Below are 22,375 nucleotides of genomic sequence, written 5' to 3' on the forward strand. Positions count from 1 at the left end.
TTATAACAGGTAGACCCGATATATGGGGAAACATGGGAGTTTTTCCTGAGTCTTCACCAAACTATGCTCCTGGGAAGGGAACATGTCTGGTGTGCTGCTGTGACCCCAGCACCCAGCTCGTGGCCTGAGGTTAGGGGAGGAGATTTTAGGAAATGTTTGGGGAAGTGTTCGGACTTCTGTTTTGCCATCTATAAAATGGGAGATTCAGACCAACTAGCAAATTCCAGTCCAGCTCTGGGATTCTAAGCCCCTTTAGCTATTTCCACCCAAATCAGCATGAGTGGAGGTGGGTGCTGTGGCCCCAGGTGTGATGAGGGGCACATCCCCCAGGCATGGCCACCCCTCCATGCAGGCTCAGACCCCAGTGGAGAGGAGAGACAGGAGCAGGAAGGAGGAAGAGTTGGGGCAGGAAACTCCTCTGGAGGTGGATGCAGCTGGGAGGGTGGGCAAATAGGCAGAGTGGGGTCGGCTGTGAGGGTCTTCAGAGCCACTCCCCTCCACACTCAGGGGTTTGGGACCAGGCTAGACACTCACCCGCCCCGAGACACCACCAGCTTCACTTTCACTTTGTAGGAAACAATAATCCCCAGGATCTCGCGGTTGGCTCCTTCCCTCAGCCTGCAAGGCGACACAGGAGAGCAGGTTCAGGGGTTCGCTGGTGGGCTAGATACCAGCATGGGGCAGCGGCCTCCATCCCTCTGCCGTGTGTGTCCCACCCTGGGCCTGGTGGAAGGGAGGAAGGTGAGCTGTGCCCTCAGAGAGCCCTGGGTTCCAAATTGTGAGACCCACAAGGCCCCTCTCCTTGCCTGGGCCAGTGACCTCGCCTGGGTCCTTCTGTCAACAAGGATTTTGTGCTCAGCAAGCCACAGCAGAAAGGGCTGCTCTGGGAGTTCAGCCAGGGTAAGGGCAGCTGGGATGGGGTGAGGGCAATCTGGAAGGGACTTCTCTCACGAGGTGGTGCCTCAGCCGGGTGCTGAAGACAGGCAGGGTTTGTGCCAGCGTGGAGAAGAAGGTAAAGGCTTGGAGGGAGGCAGGAGCCTGTGCAGGGCTGGAGAGAGCTGGTCCGAGTTGGGGGCTGCTTGCAAGAGTGCTGCAGAGGCAGGCCCATAGCCCACTGAAGGGCTTTATATCCCTAGGGCTCTTCCTAGTGGGGTGGCCTAGGATGTATCGGGCAGGAATGACCAGATGCCCTGGGATCCCTGGCTTTAAGGGGCATCCTGTGTTGGGTCTAGACAAATTCACCCTGGTCTCTCCAGACTCCCCAATCCCCTCCTGTTCATCCTCCAGGAGCCTCAGGACACACCCCATTAGGTGAAGACGGTAGGTCAGGAGCTGCTGCCTCTTTCAGGAAGCCCTTCTAGGCTGCCTGCTCCTGAGCAAGCAGGCAGAACCCAGCACCGCCTCAGCCAGTCACACTAGTGATGCACCTCCTTCTCCCGGTCAACCATGCTTAGGAGTGGGAGTAGGGGCAGCCATCCTCACAGGTCATACTCCTGAAGCTCTGGACAAGCCTGAGGAGGAGTAGCCTGAGTCTTGTCCTCTACTGGTGGGACCAAGGAGGTTGTGGACCCATGGGGGTGGTGGGCACAGGAGCCTGGGAGCAGGGGGTGGGTCCTCACAGGGTGCTGGAGGCCAAGTTCGTGTCTTCATGCTTGAGTTTCCCATCCAGGGCGAGACCCCGCTTCTCCCGGTTGTTGGCCAGGAAGGGAGTCAGCGTGTAGACCTTGCAGAACGTGGAGCTGGGTGCCACTGTGTCGCTGGGAAGAAGGGAAGCATGTGTGAAGATGGCCCTCCCCAGAGCCAGCCCTGGCCCTCATCTCAACCTACAGGACATCTAGCCTGGCCCTGCTCCAAGCCTCTCTCTCCCTACCTGTCCCCTAATCACAGGAACCACTTGGGCAGGCCTGGCTCTGGCAGGAAGACCACTGTCACCCAGAAGAGGTGCACCCGTACTCTACACCAGCATTACTGACTGGGATGCTCTGCAGGAAACAAACTATCCTAGTCTAACAGTGCAGTGCTAAGTAGCGCACTTAGTTTAAAAATGACAGCTAGGTGCAGAGCATGAATGAAGCTACCAGCCACCCATATGCCCATCACCTAGGTTCTGCCGTTGAAACTTTACACACTTTATCACATATCAGTCCATCATGGGTAGGGAATGTCAACTATTTGGTTTTGGGGTTTGCTCTGTCCCCCATCTACCTTTTCAATGAGATAGCTGGCATGTGGCAGCCAGCATGCAAGCCCTGACCCACACTACTTGGGTTCAAGCCCCCACTTTGAGACTTGGTATCTCTGAGGCTGAGCAAGTCACATCTCTCTGACCGACTTCCTCATTTACATATTGGGACAGCAGCATGTAGGGCTGGCCCTACATCTCACCCCGTAGGGCTTCCTGAGAAGTAAACAAGTCTAGGAGAGTGAAGGTCTCCTCAGTCATCAATGTTGCTGTTATGCAGATGCTAGAACCATCTTCAGGGTTTGGGATTTTCCACTCTGAGGAGTTTATGTTACCCTATCTCTAGATCACGTCACTTTATGCCCTTGTCCCTGACCCTCACCAGAAATCTACACCTCATGGTCCTGACTGTATTTTAAATCAGCAGTGGATATAAGAAATGTCTAATAATGTGGGGATGTTTGTTCTGATCATGGCATGTTCACCTATAGGACATTAAACTATCTCAAAGACCATGTAGTATATTTTAAAAAATGTTTTTAAGTTGCAAAAAATACTGATTTAAATTATATGTAAGTATATACACATACATGTAAAATTACATAAAATGCAACTGCTCCCACAAAATTCTTTGCAGGACAATGAAAAAAAAAATGTGTGTATTCTAAAGGGAGCCTCTATTTCCCTTAGGTAAATAACGATGTTTTGCTTGAGATCTCTCCTCTTAACTTAGGCCAACTAGGTTGGGACAAAGTTCTATTCAAGCCCAACCATAGTAGCTCTCCTCAAGCCTAGATTTTTTAATATGTGTGTATAATTATTCTCAGCATCCCAATGATTACTCCTTTATCAGATAAGAAAAGTGGTGTATCCAGTGCTTTACCCTCTTTGCCTTGGCTACCAGGAAGCTCAGAACACAGTATCACCCTTCAACCCAGGTTTCAGGCACAGTATAATTGCTTTCTGTCCACACCCCCTGCCCCCTTACATTTATCAGTTCTTGTTTTGCTGTTCTCTTTATAGCATCTTTTTCTTGACTGTAGCATGTACTTTCCTGTAGCTAAATCAGGTGGATGATTTCTAAAAGGTTCTTCAGAACCTTGCCATCTGACTGGCAAGAAGTCTGAAGCCCAGACCTTCTGCCAGATGGAGAAGAACCACCTGGGCCTGTGATAGGACCCATAGCTTCTCTTTTTCCCACCCAATTCCCCATGTTCAAGGCCAGGCTTGTGCTCACTTACTCAGCCTCTTCCATGGCCACAGGGCACTTGTACTGAGCTGTGTTGAAAAGGCAGATGTCCGCATACTGTCGCACTAGGGACGGAGAGGGGATTGAGGCGCTATGAGCCAGGGATGCAACCCCCACAGAGCATCTTAGGGTTCCCCACATTGGGGATGTCCAGCCCCAGACAATAGCCAGAGGCCACCAGGAAGCACTTCTGCAGGAGACCACCCAGCCTCTACCCAAAGGGTAGATCCAAACACACCATTCCCTTCTATAACCAAAAGTTTTCCCAAAGCTTCTCAGGACAGCTTTGCTCAGAGCCCAGGAAACTGAAAAGGTGGCTTAAACAGCAAACTCAACACCTGGCCAAAAAGCAGCCTGTGTTACCAGCCTCAAAAGCCTTATCCTTTGGCTCAGAGCAGGCCTGGGCTTCAGTAGTTATTTACAAGGCTGTTAACAAGGGGAGACCCTCAGCTACCCCCAAGCCCTGGGAGGACTCCCTCTGGCCTGCCCCAAGCTGACCCTCTTCCTGGGCTACCTGAGATCTTGATCTTCTTTACTGTCTTGTTGGTGTTGTTGGTGACATGAACGTTGACGCTGATGGGTTCTCCGTGGTAATAGATCTGGGAGGCATAAGAAACAAGGGGATGGCTGGGAAGATGCCCAAGTTCTAGGGAAAGTAGAGGGAGGAAAGGCCCCACACAAATCTCCTGGGGTTCCCCAAACCTTGGCTGTTCTGCCATTTTCCCCAAGTTAATCATCCACTTCTCACTGATGCTAAGGTGGCAGGCACTATGCCACCAGGTGTATTAGCCCTCAGTTCTCCGTGGGACACTTGAAAGATAACTGCTCCAGTGCTGGCTCAGCCACCAGTAAGAATGATGGTAACAGCAATAACAATGATGTTAGTGGTGTGACATGGGCAGGTTTCCTAAGCCTCAGTTTCTCCCTCTGTTCAATGAAAGGGTTGGACTAGGTAATGTCTCGAGTCTCTGCCGGCTCCAGGATCTGCCCCCAGAAGAAGGGTCCAGAGGAAGCAGGGGAAGGTGAGGAAGGGGTAATGGGCTCTCTGGGGAACCAACTCTGAATCCTCCCCAAGGGCCTCACTTGCATCGTGTCCCAGGCACTTGCCGTCAGCTGTGCCCCGAGAAGGATAAAGGTGCTCACACCTCAAGGAGGGACCAGCCTGCGCTCACAACAGGCATCAGTCAGCTGGTTTTGATTTGAAGCTTAAGGAGGGGTCCCTTCCTCCTGCAGCATCTGTTACCTGATAGCACAGGGTCTGGCAGGGTTGTGGTAGGAGATCCCAGGCTGCCTCTCTCCCCTCTTCTACTGACCTACTTGATTTTTGCCACTTAGCCTGAGGCAGGCAGTTGGTGGAGGAACAGAGGGCAGTGGAGAGATGGCCAGAACCCTTCAGGAGGGCACACTGCTCCCTTCTGAAGTCAACCTTCATGTTCATGCCCCCTCTGCCACTCTCTGAGGCCCCAAGGTGCTTCTCCAAATCCCCCTACAGAGGTCCCAGAGTCCCGGAGCCCTGTGGGCCTCAGGCTAGGTTAGAAGCTCCTTCCTGAGGAGTCCCCAAAGCCCAGGGGAAAACTGGGATCTGAGGTCCGGCCCTGGTAGAGCAGTCAAATCTGAGCTTCCTACCTCCTTGTCCAGGGAGGCCTCTAAGTGCAAGGGCTTGTCCGACATGAGGAACTGCCTGGTGGTCTCAGCTGTGGGCTGGGGGCCAGGCCTCTCTGGGGCATACTGAACCTTCCGGATGACCAGACGCACAGAATTCCTAATGGAGATGGGAGGAGTGAAAGATGACCAGAGTCACCAGCCTTCATCCTCTTTCCTTGCAGCCTTCATCTCATTCTCCTGCTCAAGAGACTACCATGGTTCCTCTCCCCCCCATCATCTCAGCCTCCAGCCAAACTACAGAGGTTGAGTAGGAGCCTTGTCACCAGCTGGTCCCACTCCATCCTTCCAAACCCTGTGTCTGCACTTCATCTTGGTACTCAGGAGGGTGGTAGAAAAGGGACCACATTTTCATTCCCTGCTTCCCGATGTCACAGAATAGCGTAAGCTTTTTTTTGTTTGTTTGTTTTTTTTGTAGAGACAGAGTTTCACTTTATTGCCCTCGGTAGAGTGCCATGGCATCACACAGCTCACAGCAACCTCCAACTCCTGGGCTTAGGCGATTCTCCTGCCTCAGCCTCTCAAGCAGCTGGGACTACAGGCACCCGCCACAACGCCCGGCTATTTTTTTGCAGCAGTTTGGCCGGGGCTGGGTTTGAACCTGCCACCCTCGGTATATGGGGCCGGCGCCCTGGTCACTGAGCCACAGGCGCCGCCCTAGCATAAGCTTTTTAAGGACAGAATGTTTTGTCTAAATTATTCATGGCTCTGTTCTTAGCACCTATGACAGTGCCTGCCATAGTACATACCTGTCAGGTATCTAGTAAGTGAAAATATGCAGAGAGAACAGGAGGAAATGGGGGCTAAGGGTGGTACTGGGGTTCAGTGAGGGGCTGTGGGCTGTGGGCCAGTGAAGAGGAGAACTCAGTGAAGATGGCAGGGACTCGGGGGGAAAATGAGGACAGGAGGGCCTGGCTAGGGTTGAGCACTTGGGGAGGCAGTATCCGTAGCAGGCTGCATGTGCCCACAGCCCCGTACCTCAGAAAGGCTGCCTCCACTCCCTCCTGGCTCTCCTCCTACTAACTATGACCTTGAGTAAATTCACCTGTCTCTGCCTCGGTTCCCTCATCTATAAATGGTGACAACAGCAGGACCTACCTCTTTGGGTGGTTTATAAGGATTAAATTAGTTCATGCATGCCCAGTACTCTGAACAATATCTGGCACCTAATAGGCCCTTGATAGATGACAGCCAGTCATTATTACTGTAATGATAGTCATTATTACTATTTATAACTATTAATAACTGGGCACTATGGCTCAGGCCTATAATCCTAGCACTCTGGGAGGCCAAGGAAGAAGGATCATTTGAGCTGGTGAGTTCAAGAATAGTCTGAGCAAAGAACAAGACCCCATCTCTACAAGAAGTAGAAAAATAAACCAGGCATTATGGCAGGAGCCTGTAGTCCCAGCTACTCAGGAGACTGAGGCAGGAGGACTGCTTGAGTCCAGGAGTCTGAGGTTGCTGTGAGCTAGGCTGATGCCACAGCACTCTAGCCTGGGGCAACAGAGTGAGACCCTGTCAAAAAAAAAAAGCCAAACAACAAAAAACCCTCTTTGGTGTGGATTTAAAATGGCCCATTGGTGTTAGTGGAATGAGGATGATGGCTCTCAATATTGCCTCCTCTTCCCCGTTCAGATTAAGCCCCCTCCCACAGCCCACGACACCCTCTTCTCCCTGGATCTCAGTTCTTAAGAGGAAATGAGGGACAGAGAAGCAAGAAAGAAAGGTCCTGTCCACACACATAGGTTAAGGAGGCGGCAGATGGGGAAATGCCTGCAATACACTCTAAACTCACCAGGTGGCCAATAAGCCCAGTCCCTAAAAAGGCTGCTGTACCCTCAGCCAGCCTCTCCTGGGAACTGTGCCTCAGGACACAGAACATAAGAGGTGGGCCTGAGGTCAGCCACTCAAGGAGAGGAGGCAGAGATCGCCAGGGCCTGACCCCAAGCAGGGCAGGCATGAGAAGTCAGGGCCAGCAGTTTCCGGCTACCAGCCTGGGGTCTCTGTCTGCTGGGGCCTGTGCCTTCCTAGGAGGACGCCTCCCCTAACCCCTCCCCTCTCTCCCCTGGCTGAGTTCACTATCTCTACTGCCATCCTTGCTTAGAAGACTACGCTGACATCCCTCAGCTCCTGCTGATCACCTCCCAGGAGAAAGACCAGGAAATGGGGATGGCCAGGAAACATCCTGCTCACTGCATGACACGAGCTGAATTTAGGGTTTGTTCCAAAGCAAAATAAAAGAAGATATGGAGGGGGGAGACTAGAGGCAGGGAGATGAAGGAGGAAGCAAAGATGCTGAGCCAGGGCAGCCAAAGCTGCCTCTCTAGGAAGCTCTCGGTGACCCACCAGCCTTGTAAAGTGCCGCTGAAAGCTCCCGAAGATGGAATGTGCCATCCCTCCTCTCACAGTTCCAGGAATTGTCACTAATCTCCTCTTGGGACCTGGCCCATCCTGTCTCCCTCCCTCGCCCAGCAAGCAGCCCACACCCACGCCTGGCGCCTGCTCACCGCTTGTGAATCTTCTCCTCCAGGTTCTCGGCGCAGAAGGCTTTGACTTCATAGTCCACACCACAGGCCTGGGGGAAGTGGGCACTGAACACAGGGTCTTGGAGAGGCAGGGTCCACAGCACGGCCAGCCCACCCTCTTGGTCCACAAATGAGGAAGCTGGATAGGAACCCTAAGCTCCCACAGCCCAGTCCCCCATTTGGACCCCAAAGCCCTTGCACTCAGCCCAGCCCTGGATCGCCACCCTCCGTGGTGCATCCTTCTGTGACCGAGCTGCTCAACTGCCCACAACACTGGAGCTCCCAAACTAACTTAACGGGGCTCTACTCTCTGGACTCCCGCCTCAGTCGGGGTGGCCATCCTCGCCCTGGCAGCCACTCAGAAACAGCAGCAGGCACCTGGGAAGACTGGGAGCGCCTACTGTATGCACGCTGTGCTGGGCAGGTTGCTTCAGCCTCACTTGACCCTCTGACAACACAAGGAGGCACATCCTGTTATCTCCACTTTGCCAAAGAGGAAATGGGGCTCAGAGACCTGGGGCCTGGGACGCTGCTGGTGTCACTTCTCTCCAAGTCTTAGTTTCCTCATCTGTGAAATGGTGATAATTGCACCTCCATACAATGTTGCTGGGGGTAATGTGAGGCCAGGTGTAGGTTCTCAGAACATTTTTGTCCTGTTGCAGTTAATACTACAGCCAGTGAAAGTGACTCAGGAGAGCCAGTCCAGACCATCACTGACTGTGCGAGTGATGTGATCTCGAATGTGGGGGCCTGTCTGAAAAGAAACCGACTGTCTGTGGTGGGATCAGCCCGGCCTAGACACAAAGACACAGGGCACTGTGGAGACACAGGGAGGGCAGGCCTGTCTCTGTCTGCACCTCCCAGGGAGAAAGCAGAAAACTGGGAACAAAAGAGTCCTGGACCTAGAGAGATGGTCTCCATGGGGTGACCTACCTTCCCTGTGTCTTCAGGCCCCGGCTGTAACGTCACAGAGCATGGGAGGTTTGGAGGGATCTGTAAAGAAGAAGGGAGAATAAACCACCTGTCACATCTACCACTGATCCTCCCCAAGTCTCGCACCCTGCCACCCTGCATATCCCTCAGACCAGGGGTAAAAGAGATTAGCCCAGCCCAGTCCTCATAGCAGTGCCTAAAAACAATCTTTCTGTGATGTCTACTCCGGTAGCCAGAATAATGGCCTCCCAAAGATGTCACTTCCTAACCTGTGGGACTGTGTTACCTTCCATGACAAAAGGGACTTTGCATATATGATTAAGTTAAGGACTTTGAGATAGGTAGACTATCCTGGATGATCTTGGCCCAGTATAACCACGTAGGTCATAGCACTGGAAGCAGGAAGCAGAAGCATCCAGGCCAGAGGGACGGGGCAGGAGAAAGCTTCAACTGGCTGCTGCCGGCTTTGAAGATGGAGGAAGGGGCCACGAGCCAATGATGTGAAGCTGGAAAAGGCAAGGAAACGGACTCCCAAGGGTCTCCAGAGAAACAAAGTCCTAGATTTTAGCCCAGTGAAACATGTTTTTGGACTTCTGACCTCCAGAACTGTAAGATCATAAATTTGTGTTGTTTTGATTAATACATTTACTTGTTATCAAGTCTGTGTAGTCATTTGTTAGTGAAGCCATGGAAGACACTTGCCAGGTAGCATAAGTGACAGTGCCCTGGGTCCCAGCACACATTGGGGAACTGGGTGATGTGGATCAGCTGACCTTTACCACCCCACCCAGAGGTGGCACTTCTGAAATGAATCCCATGGATAGTGGTCCCTGACCTCAAAGGTGAAAGGGTAGGCATGCTCGCCCAGTTTCTTGATGAGGCGCTCCTGCAGCCGCGTCAGGGGCTTCTTGTCTTCGGGAGCTGGTGGGAAGGACTGCACGTTGGCCACAAAGAGGTCCTTGCGAAAGGTCAGGCCCAGGACATCCAGGTCCTCCCGGCCATAGCGGAAGGCGCAGGTCAGTGTCACGTAGACTGTGGGGAGCAGAGGCACTGAGGAGGTGCCTGGAGAGCAGCAAATAAGCCCCCCAGAGCACCAGCCACAGCCCTAAGACTGGCCCGAAGGGCAGCCACAGGCCTGTGCAAAGGTCCCAGAGATGCTGCACTGTCTGCCTTTGGAGGAGCTGGTATTGAATAGCTGGGAGCTAGAAGAGGTGCCTATGGCCTGGCCCCTGGGACAAGGTGGGACTTCCTACTGGGCGAGTTCTACTCCCCACCTCCCTTCCCCCAACCCCCTCTTGAGACCTGCACTCTGCACTGCGTGGAAAGCCAGGGAAATGGTCTGACAGGTGTGGTGGGGGCTGCAGTAGGCTGGTAGGCCTGGGATGGGGGCCAGGGGGCCTGGAAAAGGAGCAGGGAGATGGAGGCTGCTGAGTGATCTCCTTAAGGTATGAGTCTTGTCTCAGCCCCCCACCCCACCCCCCGTCCTGTCTTCCTGCTGACCGTGGATAATCCCTTGACCTTCTGTATCAGTATTCTCTTCTGTAAAATGGGACTCTAACTCCTGCCCTGTTGGCATCCCCAGCCTGGCCACAGTCATGACATAGTAATGTCAAAAGTGCTTGGGCATTTAAGAACATTCTCCCAAAGTGTGCCTGGGGCAGGGCTACCCTGGGCTGAGAGGCAAGGGCACCTACTGTGGTATTGTTGGGGCTTTCAGGGGAACCAGTGGGAGGCAGGGAGACCCTGTGCTGGAGGACTGTGGGGGAGGAGGTCCCCTGACAGGCTGGGGGTGGGGGCCACAGCCTACCTCTCCTCTCTTTGAGATACTCAGGATCCACCAGCACCACACCATCTGCAGGAAGGACAGAAAGTGAGCAGACACACCCAACTTGACCTCCCAACCCCCTGAGCCCCAAGCAAACGCACCCAACTTGACCTCCCAAACAAACTCAAATCCAAGCCTAATCATCTGTCCATCTCAAAGCATCCTGACAGAAATGGGAAGGCCAGCACCCGGGGGTGGCAGGGCCTACGCTCGCCATTCCACCCACTCCCACCCCAGGCCAGCCCCGCAGATCCAGCTGGGGACTGTCAGCACGTTACTTAATGTCTATTTCTTTGTGCCGGGATAAGAATAATAATAAGGTTGAAAACCCCTTACTTAAAAGTTTCAAATTGTAGAGAGGCAATATGGCACATGTTCCAGATATTCTGGAGTGCAGGACCTGCACCCCACTACTGAAGCCATTCACACTTCCACAGGGGAATGCAAATATTCTCGCCAAGTGGCTAATTAGATAAGGCATAAACAGCTCACATCAGTTCAGGTCAGGCTTGCCAGTGAACGAATTCTGCACCACACTTAGAAATAATGTTAGGTTTCAGAGCTTTCGGATTCGGAATGTGTGAGTCAGGGGCTGTGACCTGCAGTATCCACCTGAGGGGATCCTGTGAGGACTGATGGGTCATATATGCACATGAGTAAAATGGGTCAGATGTGTAAAGCCCTTAGGCGGTGCTTGGCCCTTGTGAGCACCATGAAATGTGGCCCAGTGCCTTGAGCCCTGCCCTCAGGAGCAGAGTCCAGCTGGACACAAAGGACATCTCTGCCCAGCACCCCAAAGGCCAGAAATTGGCTCAGGGGTCATCCCCTGCCTGGCACCACCATGCCATTGCTGGCCAAACCTCTCTCCCCTTCTCTCTTCCCACACTCTGCCCACCACACCCCCTCCCATGCTGCCCCAGACAACCTCTCAGGAATCTCAGAGGCTTTGCCTGGGAGTAAATGCCTGTAGAGGTCCCAGTGCAACCCCAGTCCTGGGCAGGTGCCAGGGACAGCTGGTCAGGGGTGTGGCCAACCTGTTCCCAGAGCCTGACCATGCCTCTTCCTTTTATGGTGAGCACCTCCTCTGTGCCACACCCTGCACAGGCACCAAGCCTCAGTGGAAAGTCTGTGGAGAGGGAGTCCCAGAAAAGGTACTCACTATCACGGGAAGCTCCATGGGAGAGGGAAGCTGGAGCAGGGCTCAGGGGACAAGTGAGGGTTGTCGATCACATGACTCAGAGGTAGGCCACAGCAGGCAGTGGGACTAGCATGGGGCCGGGGAGAACAGATTCTGCAGGCCAGCGGAAAGGAGGGTCAGGCCTGATCGTAAATGTCCCGGTTGCCAGGCCAGAGGCTTGGGCTTGTGTGCAGGTCTGAGGAGGAATAGTTGAGCACAGGGAGGGTATAATCAGATCAATCCTTCAGGCCATGCCATGATGGAAAAAGCACTTCTCACCGTGAGTCACCTGGTCACCTCTGGACAACGCCCCAGAACTCTCTGGCATACCCAGGGCTCAAGCACAAGGCCTGGCACAAATTAGGTGCTCTGAGGACACTGGCCGAACAGCTCCTCGGGGCATATGCACAGGGGTATGCCCAGCTCCCAGGGGTATATGACCGCATGTGTTTTGAGGAGCTGGCTTCCTCCTGCTCCCGCCTCCTCCCAGCCTCCAGCCGCCTCTGCTGCGGCCTTCAGTAGGCTAGTGAGCTCGGACAGCCCTGGCCTCCACCTACTGGACCACAACTTGAAGCACTTGAACCATTTGCCTGCTCACTGCCTCTAAGGGCCGGTTCAGGGAGAAGATACAAATCACAGAGGAACTCTGAGCATTGGGAGACAGGGCTAGAGAGGCGTGGGGTCGCTCTGCTGTAGGCCACACAGCAAGGGTGAAGCTGGCTGTGCTGCAGTTCACAGCCCCTTAGTCTCCTGCCCCAGCATCTCCAAGATCCTCCTCCAAGTGGGCTGAAATCCACCGCTGTGCTCTCTCTCTCGGGTCCGGGACCACTCAGATCTCTGCAGCTCCCAGGCCTCGGGACAGATCCCAGGGATGTGATAAGAGAGGCCATATTCTCTGGAACTTTTTCCCCAAGCAACCCCTCCCAATTTCTGTACCTGGACTTGGCGTCATGCAATTTCTAGTCTCCATTCTTCCAACCTATCGCCTCCTTTGGCCTCACTTTGGTTTATTCATATTCCCCTTAAAAAAGCCACTTATCCTCTCTGGTCCTCACTGTGCCCATTTATAAAACAGGGGTAAGTTTGGGCCTCTCTCTCTCAAACACTCAGGGGAAGAGGCAATGAGACCAAGGCTCTCCCAATGAGGATTCATAAACAGAGGTCATTTCCCCCCCACCAAGGGAACATTTGGCAATATCTAAACACATGATTGTCATGTCTGGAGGCAGAGGGACTGGGTGGTGGCCAGGGATGCTGTTGTACATCCTAAAACATATAGGATGGGCACCACCAACAGAGTTATCCAATCCAAACTGTCAAGATGCAGAGGCTGTGAGCCCCTGAACTTGAACAAGAACTTGGAAGGTGCCTTCAGCCATAGTCCAGCCTCTGGCAAGATTCCTGCATTGATGAGGACAGCCTCCATTTCACAAGCCCCAGGAAGGCTTGTGCCTCCATTTCCTCTACCTACTAGCTGTGTGACCTGGCACAAGCCACTGAGCCTCTCCGTGTCTCATTCTCCTTGTCTGTAAAGCATGGATAGCAAGTATAGCTTCCCCCACCCCCATCTCCTGGATGACAAGCCTTACGGAAAGTGGGGGCTGCCACCATCATCATCCTTATCCTCCTTATCAGCATCTGGACATCTTCCCACAAGCATACAATCCTCCCATGCATTGGAAAGGATCTGCCCAGTAAATGCTTGCTGCCTAAGGCAGGAAGCCACACAGGCCCCATTCCTGGCACCAGACCCCCCTGAAGACCTGAGGGCTATTCTTAGGAGGCTTAGCCAGCCCAGCCTTCCCCTCATCCTCCACCTGCCTTCCATGGACTCACCCACAGGGTCCACGAGGTCGATGTGATCCACAAAGTCCCGTTTTCCCAGGTACACGGTGAGCTGGGGAGGACAGGAACATGGCATGTTAGCAGCAAGGGCCAGGAGGACACAGTCCCCTGCCTAGAGGAAACCCTGGGAGCTGCCCCTGAAACTCCTAGACCCATTCCTAATCCTCATCAAAATCGTAACTGGACTTGGACCCAGCCCTAGCACTAAGAATAGCAAATCCTTTTTTTTTTTTTTTTTTTTTTTTTTATTTTTGGCCGGGGCTGGGCTTGAACCCGCCACCTCCAGCATATGGGACCGGCGCCCTACCCGTTGCGCCACAGGCGCCACCCAAGAATAGCAAATCCTTATAAAATTTTAAAAGCATCTCTCCTCCCAAAGACCTAGGAAGGAGTCATAATTACTTCTGTTTTACAGATGAAGATGCTGAGGCCTAGCGAGATCAGTGCCGCCAAGCATCACCAAGGGTACAGCAGTGGCAGCAGGGAAGTTGGCTGAGCAGGAGTGTTGGCGTCTCAGAGAGGGTGAGGGCTCCCCAGGCAGAGCCCTCAGGGGCTCTGAACAACCACACCGCATCCTGCAATTGGTCCCCCCACACCTTGTAGCCTGGTAGCAATCTACTTACATGAGGCCTTGTTTTCTTTCTTTTTAAAAATATTAATTAATTAATTAACTTATTTGAGACAGTGTCTCACTTTGTCACCCTGGGTAGAGTGCTATGGTGTCATAGCTCACATCAACCTCAAACTCTTGGGCTCAAGTGATTCTCTTGCCTCAACCTCCCAATTAGCTGGGACTAAAGGTTCCCGCCACAACGCCTGGCTACATTTTTTTTTTTTTTAGGGACAGGGTCTCATTCTAGCTCAGGCTGGTCCTGAACTCCTGAGCTCAGACAACCCACCCACCTCAGCCTCCCAGAGTACTAGGATTATAGTCATAAGCCATTGCACCCGGCTAATTTGCTTTTTTAAAATGGACGTATAAAATCATATTATTTATTACGTACAACGCAAGGTTTTAAAGTATATATACACTATGGATAGGTTAACACTAGCTATTAACAAATGCATCCCCTCACACAGTTATCATTTTTGAGCAGGAGGGCTTGTTTTCTGAGGCAGTGAGGCACTGGGGAGCTGGTGCCCACTCAGTAGTCAGCCAGCAGGGAAGAGCCCCAGGCTAGAATTCCAGTGGCTTCAAGTCAAATCCATTCACAGTGTCATCTTAGATGCTCCCTGCTTCTCAGCAATCCCTAATCCCAATGGCTCTATCTCCACCAAATTTCCCAAAACTGTCCCCACCCCACCTCCCACAGCCACTCCTGCCTAAATGTCCACACTGGCCAGTTCACACTCTGCTGCAAGCAGCCTCATGCACTCCAGCCCTTTCCTTATCCAGACTTGTCACCCTAAAATGCAAATCCAACCGTGCTACTTCCATTTGAAAACCCTTGGCTCCTGGGTGGGCAGAGATAAGGATGACAATGAGTTTCATTCCAAGAACCAATTCTGAAAGACTGGCAGGGCTGCCCCGGTCCCAGGCTGGGAAGGAGTGTAAGCAAGAACACCGCCCTGCAGGACAGGATGATGGTATCTGCTGCAGGCACAGCAGGGGATGTGGGACTGTCTGCCAACCCAGGCCAGGGGTCCATACTCCTAAGCCTGGCCCCAGCCTCCTTGAGACCGGCCCTGAAGCCTCCCAGCCTCAGCACCCACTCCCTCTGCCTCTCTCTTGGCACTCTGAGGCCCAGCTGCTTGGGACCCCTCTGAACTGGCAATTTTATGTTCCTGCCAGAAATGCCCTTTTCCACCTTCCCTTGCCTGGAAATGCATCCCTCCTGGAACGAGCTGTCACTGAGCACCCAGGCTGGGCCTGTAGGCTCTGCTACCTGGCATCTCACCCTTGCCATTTCATAGTGAAACGATCCATTGTGAGTGGCAAGGGCTCTGCCTGACTCATCTCAGCACACCCTGTCCCAGTCCCCACCAGGCTTGGCCAGACCTGGCGTGGAATAATAATCTACGTGCTGAACTGAGAGGGGAGAAGGAGGGAGTCTGGGCCTGTGGAAGAAAGAAACAGGGACAGGCCCTGGGTGCTTCCCTGGATAACAAGGTGATGAAGATATATGCTGGGGTCTTCCTGTACCAGGGACTCACTCACCTCGAGCTCTCGGTTCTTACGGATTAGCTCATCCTCTATCACATTCATGTCTCCCCCTACACCAGGCTGGGAGGCCCCAAAGTGCAGAGGGGTTATACCTCCCCACTCACAGGAAGTTTCCTGAGAGCCTCCCCCTTGAGATCAAGGGCCCCTAAAGAGTGAGCTGTGTCCCTCTCAGATGAGGAACAGCATCTGCCCCCTCCCCCAGGGAGCTGTACATGTCAGGAGATATGCTTTTCTTCTGTGGTCCCAAGAGCCTGGGGTCAGGTAGGAGCCCATCAGGCTATTATAGACTCACCTTTCCATTCGGACTGGCCTTCTTGAACACTCTGTGGAGAGAAAGAAAGGTGAGGCCAGGGTCCATGTATCATGCCCAGGGGCCCAGAGTGGCCAAAAGGCACCACGCAAGTGCTGAGCATGGAACAGTGCCCAGCTTACCACCTCTACCACTAAGCCACCATTGCTGCCATCATAGCTCCCCTGGGTGAGCAACAGAGTCTAATCCTCACAGGGCAAGCAAGGGAGTCTTCCCAAGTGCTAGTTCCTGAGCTTAAGCACAGAGAAAACCTGGTGTGCTACGAAGCCAAGCTGCCCTTGCCTCCTCTGTCTTCCAGGTCACATCCCAGGTTCTCCAAAAATAGCAAGACAAGTCCTACCCCAGGGCCTTTGCTCAGGCAGATCCCTTCCCGGGACACTCTCCCCCAGACACACACTCACCCAGCACCACTGCCTCGTTTGATGGTCCAACCTGCCCCTGCCCCCCCAATCCTTCTCTGGCTCTAGTTTTTCTCTGCTAACATTTTCCTCCACATGCAGGGATCTTTGTCCCTCTTGTCTACTGATGTATCTATCCCAACCTCTCAGCACAGCACACTTAATTGTTCAATAGGTATGTGTTAACGAATGGCAGGTAGCAAACACTCAATTAATATTAATTGAATAGCTGAATATTCATTCACTAATAGAATGAATGAATTAGTGAAGGAATCAACTGTCTTACTTGACTGAGAAAGGAAGGGGATATGCCTGTGGTCACGTACCAGAGCCCTGGACACATAGCCAGGCCAAGACACAGTCCCCAGGGTTCTGAAAAGTGCTCACTTTCCCTCCCCAGCTCCTCATGCCCTCTACGCCCAGCCAGGACTGAGATCTGGAGACCCCTCAGCTAACCCTATCATCTAGCCCCAGAACCTCACACAGTCAGAGTTAGAAGAGGGAGAAAAAGAAGTGAAAAAGACAGAGCCCCAGAGATGAGGGAGAAGAGAGGGGAGGACAGTGACACAGGTCCTGGACATGTAAAAATAAGAGATGGAATGAGGGATGAAAAAAAGAGAGGAGAGAGGAACAGCCATAAACAAAGAGATGGCACGGGCCCAGTGAGGCTGAGCGGGATGTCTGCCACCCAATCTCCTGGAGCAGGACCTCTAGCAGGCATCCCAGTGGGCAAGGTGCTGAGGTCCGAGACAGAAGCAACAGACACAGCTACTCCCCAATCCCCCAGGAAGGCGAGTGGCTGGTGGCTCTGTGCTGCCTCCACAGCCCCAGCCTGTTTCCTCACTTCTGGGGGCCCCAGGGACCACTTACAGGTCTGAGCATGGCTTGTAAAGAAGAGCCTGACACATCCCTCCCCAGTCCTCCCCTAGGAGGCCCAAGCTTTTCTCCTCCTCATATTTATCAGTGTTTGGAGTGTGAAGATGTTACTGTTGGCTGATTGGTGATAATGGCTAAAGTGAGAAAAAGATCACAGGTTTGAACAAGTAGCCCCCAAGATGAGGCTGGACTTGCAGAAGAGACCTGGGAAGCGGCACAGGCCGCAGGGCCTCAGGTTGCTTCTAAAAGCCCCAAGAGCCCAGGGCCTGAGGGAAAGGAAAGCCACAGATACCTGAGGCCACAAATAACTGAGTCAGGGAAACCCATTCTGGAGGGTACTGTGGCCGGGCGGGGAGGAAGGATATTCAAGAAGGGAGGAAGGGAGGTGGAACTACCATTTGTTCAGTGGCTAAGTATTTCTCATAGCACCACTGTGACATGGGTACATACACCCCATCTTCCAGATAATTAACTCAAGTCTCAGAGAGATACAATTGTCTGCCCAGGAACATACAGCAAGCAACGGGCTCAGTCAGGATTCAGAAGCAATTCTGTCTGCCTGCCCCCAGAGGCTGGGTGCTTTATCTGCAGTCCTGCTGTGGTTGGATAAAGCAAGTGTTTTTATCAACATCAGGAATAATAGCAGAGGGGAAACAGGACAGGAGAGGGGAGGGTGTCAAGGGGCAGGAAGCACAGACCAGCAGTGGAGAATGACCTGCCACTAACTTAATTAATCAGCACTGGGGCCACCTCCTTCAGGAACCAGGGACGCTGATGGCTTCCTTAAACAAGGATAGCTGAGAGCATGTTACGCCCTATTCCCGACTTTAAGTATTTTTCCTATAATGCCGCTGCTTCTTAAAACAATCCCATTTCAGAGATGAGGAAATTGAGGCTGACAGAGGCAAACTGTGGTCTGCCTGTCTCCATAGCCCACATCCTTCCCACCACACTACCAAGGCCTCCTGGAAACAACTCCATTGGTTCCTGGTCCAAACAGTCTCAGAAAAGAGGCCCTGTGGGGTATTCCCAGTTGACCAGGACCCCCGCTTGAGTAGCACCACACAGATGCCTCTGCCTGTCCACTCTGAAGAGCAAATACAAACACCCCAGCCGGCGGTCAAAGCCAGACTTCCAGGTTGTGGGAGGAGAGGTTTAACTCACCACTCCACCCTACCCCATCCTGCCCCATGTATGCCCCACAGCCTGGTCCTCAGAGCCACAGCTGGGTGCTCATAAGAGAAACACCAGCAGGGTTCTGGATGATGAATGCTCACTGGAGGCAAGGAACAGCAACCTCCTGGAGCCCCAGGGTAGCTCAAGACAAAAGGGGAAGGGTCACCATAAAGAGCTAAAAATCTCACGGGAAGGACAAGCAGGCAGGACGTGTGGGGGCTGGAGCCAGCACCAAGGAAGCCATCCAATCTCAGGCGGTTGGGTGCTCTTGCCACCTCTCCTTCTGGGGCTGCATATCCTTCCAGCTGCACTGCTGTCTGCGTGGCTGCTCCATCGTCTCTGTAGACCAGCTCCCTTTACTTACTCAGGGCTTTTCTGCTCCTCCATCCTTTTGGCTTGCCATGTGACTTTCACTCCAACCCTGTTTCTACGCTAGCTTCCCACTGCTAACTGGCTGAATGGCCCAATTCCAAATTCCCAGGAGAGGAATGTGATTGGTCATCTTCGGTCATGTGTCCCACACCTGGGCCAATCAGCTATGCCTAGGTGTGTCACACACCTGGTGTATCCTGTGGTCCATGAGGCCTGGGCAAAAAAGCGTCTGTGGGGCAGCCATTTCCAAACTAGGAGTCAGAACACAGAAGCTGATCTTGAAATCAACTTAAAAGGATTTTTTGGTTTCGAATGAAATGGAACAGAATGGAATAGAAAACGTAAGCATGCACTGCAGGTAGCAAAGCTACAATAGATATTATTATTATATTTACCAATATTCAGTTTCCCTCTAAGGCTGGGTGTATGGGAGTATCAAACTTCTCCAATAACATGAAGTTAGGCATGCCCATGTGCCTCGCTCTAGCCAACAAAATATGAGCAGAAGTGCCACGTATCGCTTCCAGGCAGATGCATTTAAGTGCTGATGCTTGATTCCCCAGGCTCTCTGTATTAGTTTCTATGAGCTGCTATGACAAATTATCACAAACTTAGTGTCCTAAAACAACACAAATGTACTATCTTAAAGTTCTGTAGTTCAGAAGCACAAAATAGGCCTCCCTGGTCTAAAATCAAGGTATCAGCAGGGCTGTGTCCCTTTCTGGAGCCTCTTGGGATGGATCTGCTTCCCTGCCCTTTCCAGCTTCTATGGGCCACCGGCATTCGTTGGCTAATGGTTCCTGCCTCCACCTTCAACACCAGCAAGAGCTGGCTGGGTTCTTACCATATTGCATCACTAATGACCTCTTCGGTTTCTCTCTTCCACTTTCAAAGACCCTGGGGTTTACACTGGGGCCCATCTGGATAATATGGAACAATCTCCCTATTTCAAGGTCAGTTGATTAACAACTTTAATTCCATATGCACCCACCACCATTACCCTCTGTTGTGTAACATAACAGATTCCGTTTCCAAGGATTAGGATGTAGATGTCTTGGGGGGGAGGCTATTCTTTTGCCTACTTTATTCTCTTTCCTCTAGCACTGAAACCAGCAATGATCTGGATGGGAAAGCCTCCACCAACCTAAATACCAGGGCTTACCCACTACCTGATAGATGTGTAGCATAAGAGAGAAGAAAACTCTTGAGCCACTAAGGTTTTGAGGTTGTTTGTCACTGCAGCAAACCAGCTTCTCCTGGCCAATACAAAAAGTGAATGTTACATAGTGAAACTTTTGTTTTAGGTGAACGCGTATGTGCTTAGTTACAGTGAAAAATGAATTATGCTGCAAATTTAAAAATGTTTAAAATCAACTGTTCTAGAAAAACATACCTAAACCAAACATGCCTACCAGTGTCTGTGCACTTTGTGGGATGATGATTTCTCATTTCATCTATTCAGAGTGTTCTGCCAAGAAGACAGATAAGTCAACTCTCTATTAATCAGAATATTGGCTTCTCCATCGAGCCCCATCCCCCATCTCAGCATGGGGTACTTGTTGGTCAATTTTGACACTAATGTTCTGTTGCTTTTCTATGAACTATCAGTACTCCTAGTGTCCCTTTGTGCCAATCAGGGAGAGGTCTACACCACAGCAGATCCACATGAAGTACCTTCCAAGACAGATAACCCAAAATAAGAGTTTGTAATTCTATATGGCACCGCTACATAATGGACTACTATGTAGCACTGAAATTAAGCTTGCTTCTTTCATAACACAGGGAAATGCCTATCATAGAATATTAAGCAGAATAAGTCTGGAATTAGAACAGTACATTTATCTTGAACTCAACTTTATACTCAATAAACACCCAAAAGAAAAGATGAGATGGCTATGTTTTTAAGATGGCAAGAGCTCCCTAATTGATCTATGAATTTAATGTAATCTCTATCAAAATCACAGATGACTTTTTTTTGCAGAAAAATTAAAAGCTGATCCAAAAATTCCCAAGGAAATGCAAGGGATCCAGAATAGCCAAAACAATCTTGAAAAAGAACCAAGTTGGAGGACTTACACTTTCCAATTTGAAAATTTACTACAATATTATAGTAATCAAGACTGTGTGGTACAGGCATAAAGATAGACATATGATCAAAGGAACAGAATAGGGAGTCCAGAAATAAACCCATGTATTTATGGTCAATTGATTTTTGATAAAGACACAAAGACAAGTCAATGGGAAAAAGAGCAGTCTTTCAACAAATAATGTTGGGGCTGGGTGTGGTGGCTCATGCTTGTAATCTCAATACTTTGGAAGGCCAAGGCAGGAGGATCAATCACTTGAGCCAACAAATTTAGGACTACTATGGGTAACATAGTGAGACCCCGATCTCTACCAAAAAAAAAAAAAAAAGATAAATGACCTGGGACAACTGGATATCCATATGCACAAGAATGAAGTTAGACCCCTACCTCACACCATCTACAAAAATTAACCCAAATGGACCAAAGACCTACATGTAAAAACTACAATTAAAAAAATACTAGAAGAAAACATAAGGCTGGGCATGGTGGCTCATGCCAGTAATTAGCACTTTGAGAGGCAGAAATGGGAGGATGACTTGAGGTTGCCGTGAGCTATCATCATGCCATTGCACTCTAACCTGGGCAACAGAAGACAATCCTCTCTCAAAAGGGAAAAAAAAAAAAAAAAAAAAAAACATTTGTGCTTCAAAGTTCACTATCAAGAAAATGAAAAGAGGCTGGGTTCAGTGGCTCATGCCTATAATTCTGGCACTCTGGGAGGTCAAGTAGGTGGATTGCCCTGAGCCCACAGGTTCAAGACCAGTCTGAGCAAGAGCCAGAAGCCGTCTCTTAAAAAAAACAGCTGGTCTTTTGGGGAAAGATACAATTGTAAGGGGGACTTTACCTAACAAATGTAATCAGTGTAACCTTGTTTCTTGTTACAGAATCAATGAATCTCCAACAATTAAAAAAAAAAAAATAGCTGGGTATTGTGGCAGGTGCTTGTAGTAACAGCTTGGGAGGCTAGGGCAAGAAGATCACTTGAGCCCAAGAGTTTGAGGTTGCTGTGAGCTATGAGACCACAGCACTCTACCAAGGGTGATAAGTGAGACTCTGTCTCAGAAAATAAAAAAAAAAGAAACGAAAAATGAAAAGACAACCCATGAAATGGAGAAAATATATTTAAATCATGTGTCTGTTTAGAGTCTAGTAGCCAAGATACATAAAGAACAATTAAAATTCAACAACTAGGGAAATGACCCATTTAAAAATGGGCACTGGCCAAGAGCAGTGGCTCACACCTGTAATCTTAGCATTCTTGGAGGCCAAGGCAAGTGGATTGCTTGAGTTGAGGAGTTTAAGACCAGCCTGAGCAACAGCAAGACCCTGTCTCTACTAAAAATAGAAAAATTAGCTGGATGTCTGCAGGCCTGCAGTCTCAGCTTCTCAGGAGGCTGAGACAAGAAGATCACTTGAGCCCAGGAGTTTGAGGCTGCTGTGAGATATGATATCGCAGCACTCGAGCCTAGGGCAACAGAGTGAGACTCAGTCTCAAAAAAAAGAATAAAAATGGGCAACGGATTTATTTGAATAGGCATTGTTCCAAAGAAGATACATAAATGGCCAATAAACACAAGAAAAGAGGTTCAAC

The 22,375-nt window shown here is 51.1% G+C and overlaps 1 protein-coding gene across 10 annotated transcripts in view; it reads right to left on the reverse strand.

The window, feature by feature from the left end:
• Positions 1-22,375, reverse strand: part of ARRB1 (arrestin beta 1) — an 84,319-nt gene that overhangs the window by 11,780 nt on the left and 50,164 nt on the right. For all 10 annotated transcript variants that reach the window (XM_053561234.1, XM_053561235.1, XM_053561228.1 and 7 more), the window contains 11 exons: positions 15,858-15,888; positions 13,393-13,453; positions 10,362-10,406; positions 9,390-9,586; positions 8,555-8,614; positions 7,604-7,671; positions 5,058-5,193; positions 3,946-4,030; positions 3,424-3,496; positions 1,620-1,757; positions 535-618 (listed from right to left, as the gene is read on the reverse strand). In XM_053561234.1, the coding sequence (XP_053417209.1) occupies positions 535-618; positions 1,620-1,757; positions 3,424-3,496; positions 3,946-4,030; positions 5,058-5,193; positions 7,604-7,671; positions 8,555-8,614; positions 9,390-9,586; positions 10,362-10,406; positions 13,393-13,453; positions 15,858-15,888 (978 nt within the window). The remainder of the gene's footprint in view (positions 1-534; positions 619-1,619; positions 1,758-3,423; positions 3,497-3,945; positions 4,031-5,057; positions 5,194-7,603; positions 7,672-8,554; positions 8,615-9,389; positions 9,587-10,361; positions 10,407-13,392; positions 13,454-15,857; positions 15,889-22,375) is intronic.

The sequence above is a fragment of the Nycticebus coucang genome, chromosome 14 (assembly GCF_027406575.1).
Source record: "Nycticebus coucang isolate mNycCou1 chromosome 14, mNycCou1.pri, whole genome shotgun sequence".
In the NCBI taxonomy this organism is placed as follows: domain Eukaryota; kingdom Metazoa; phylum Chordata; class Mammalia; order Primates; family Lorisidae; genus Nycticebus; species Nycticebus coucang.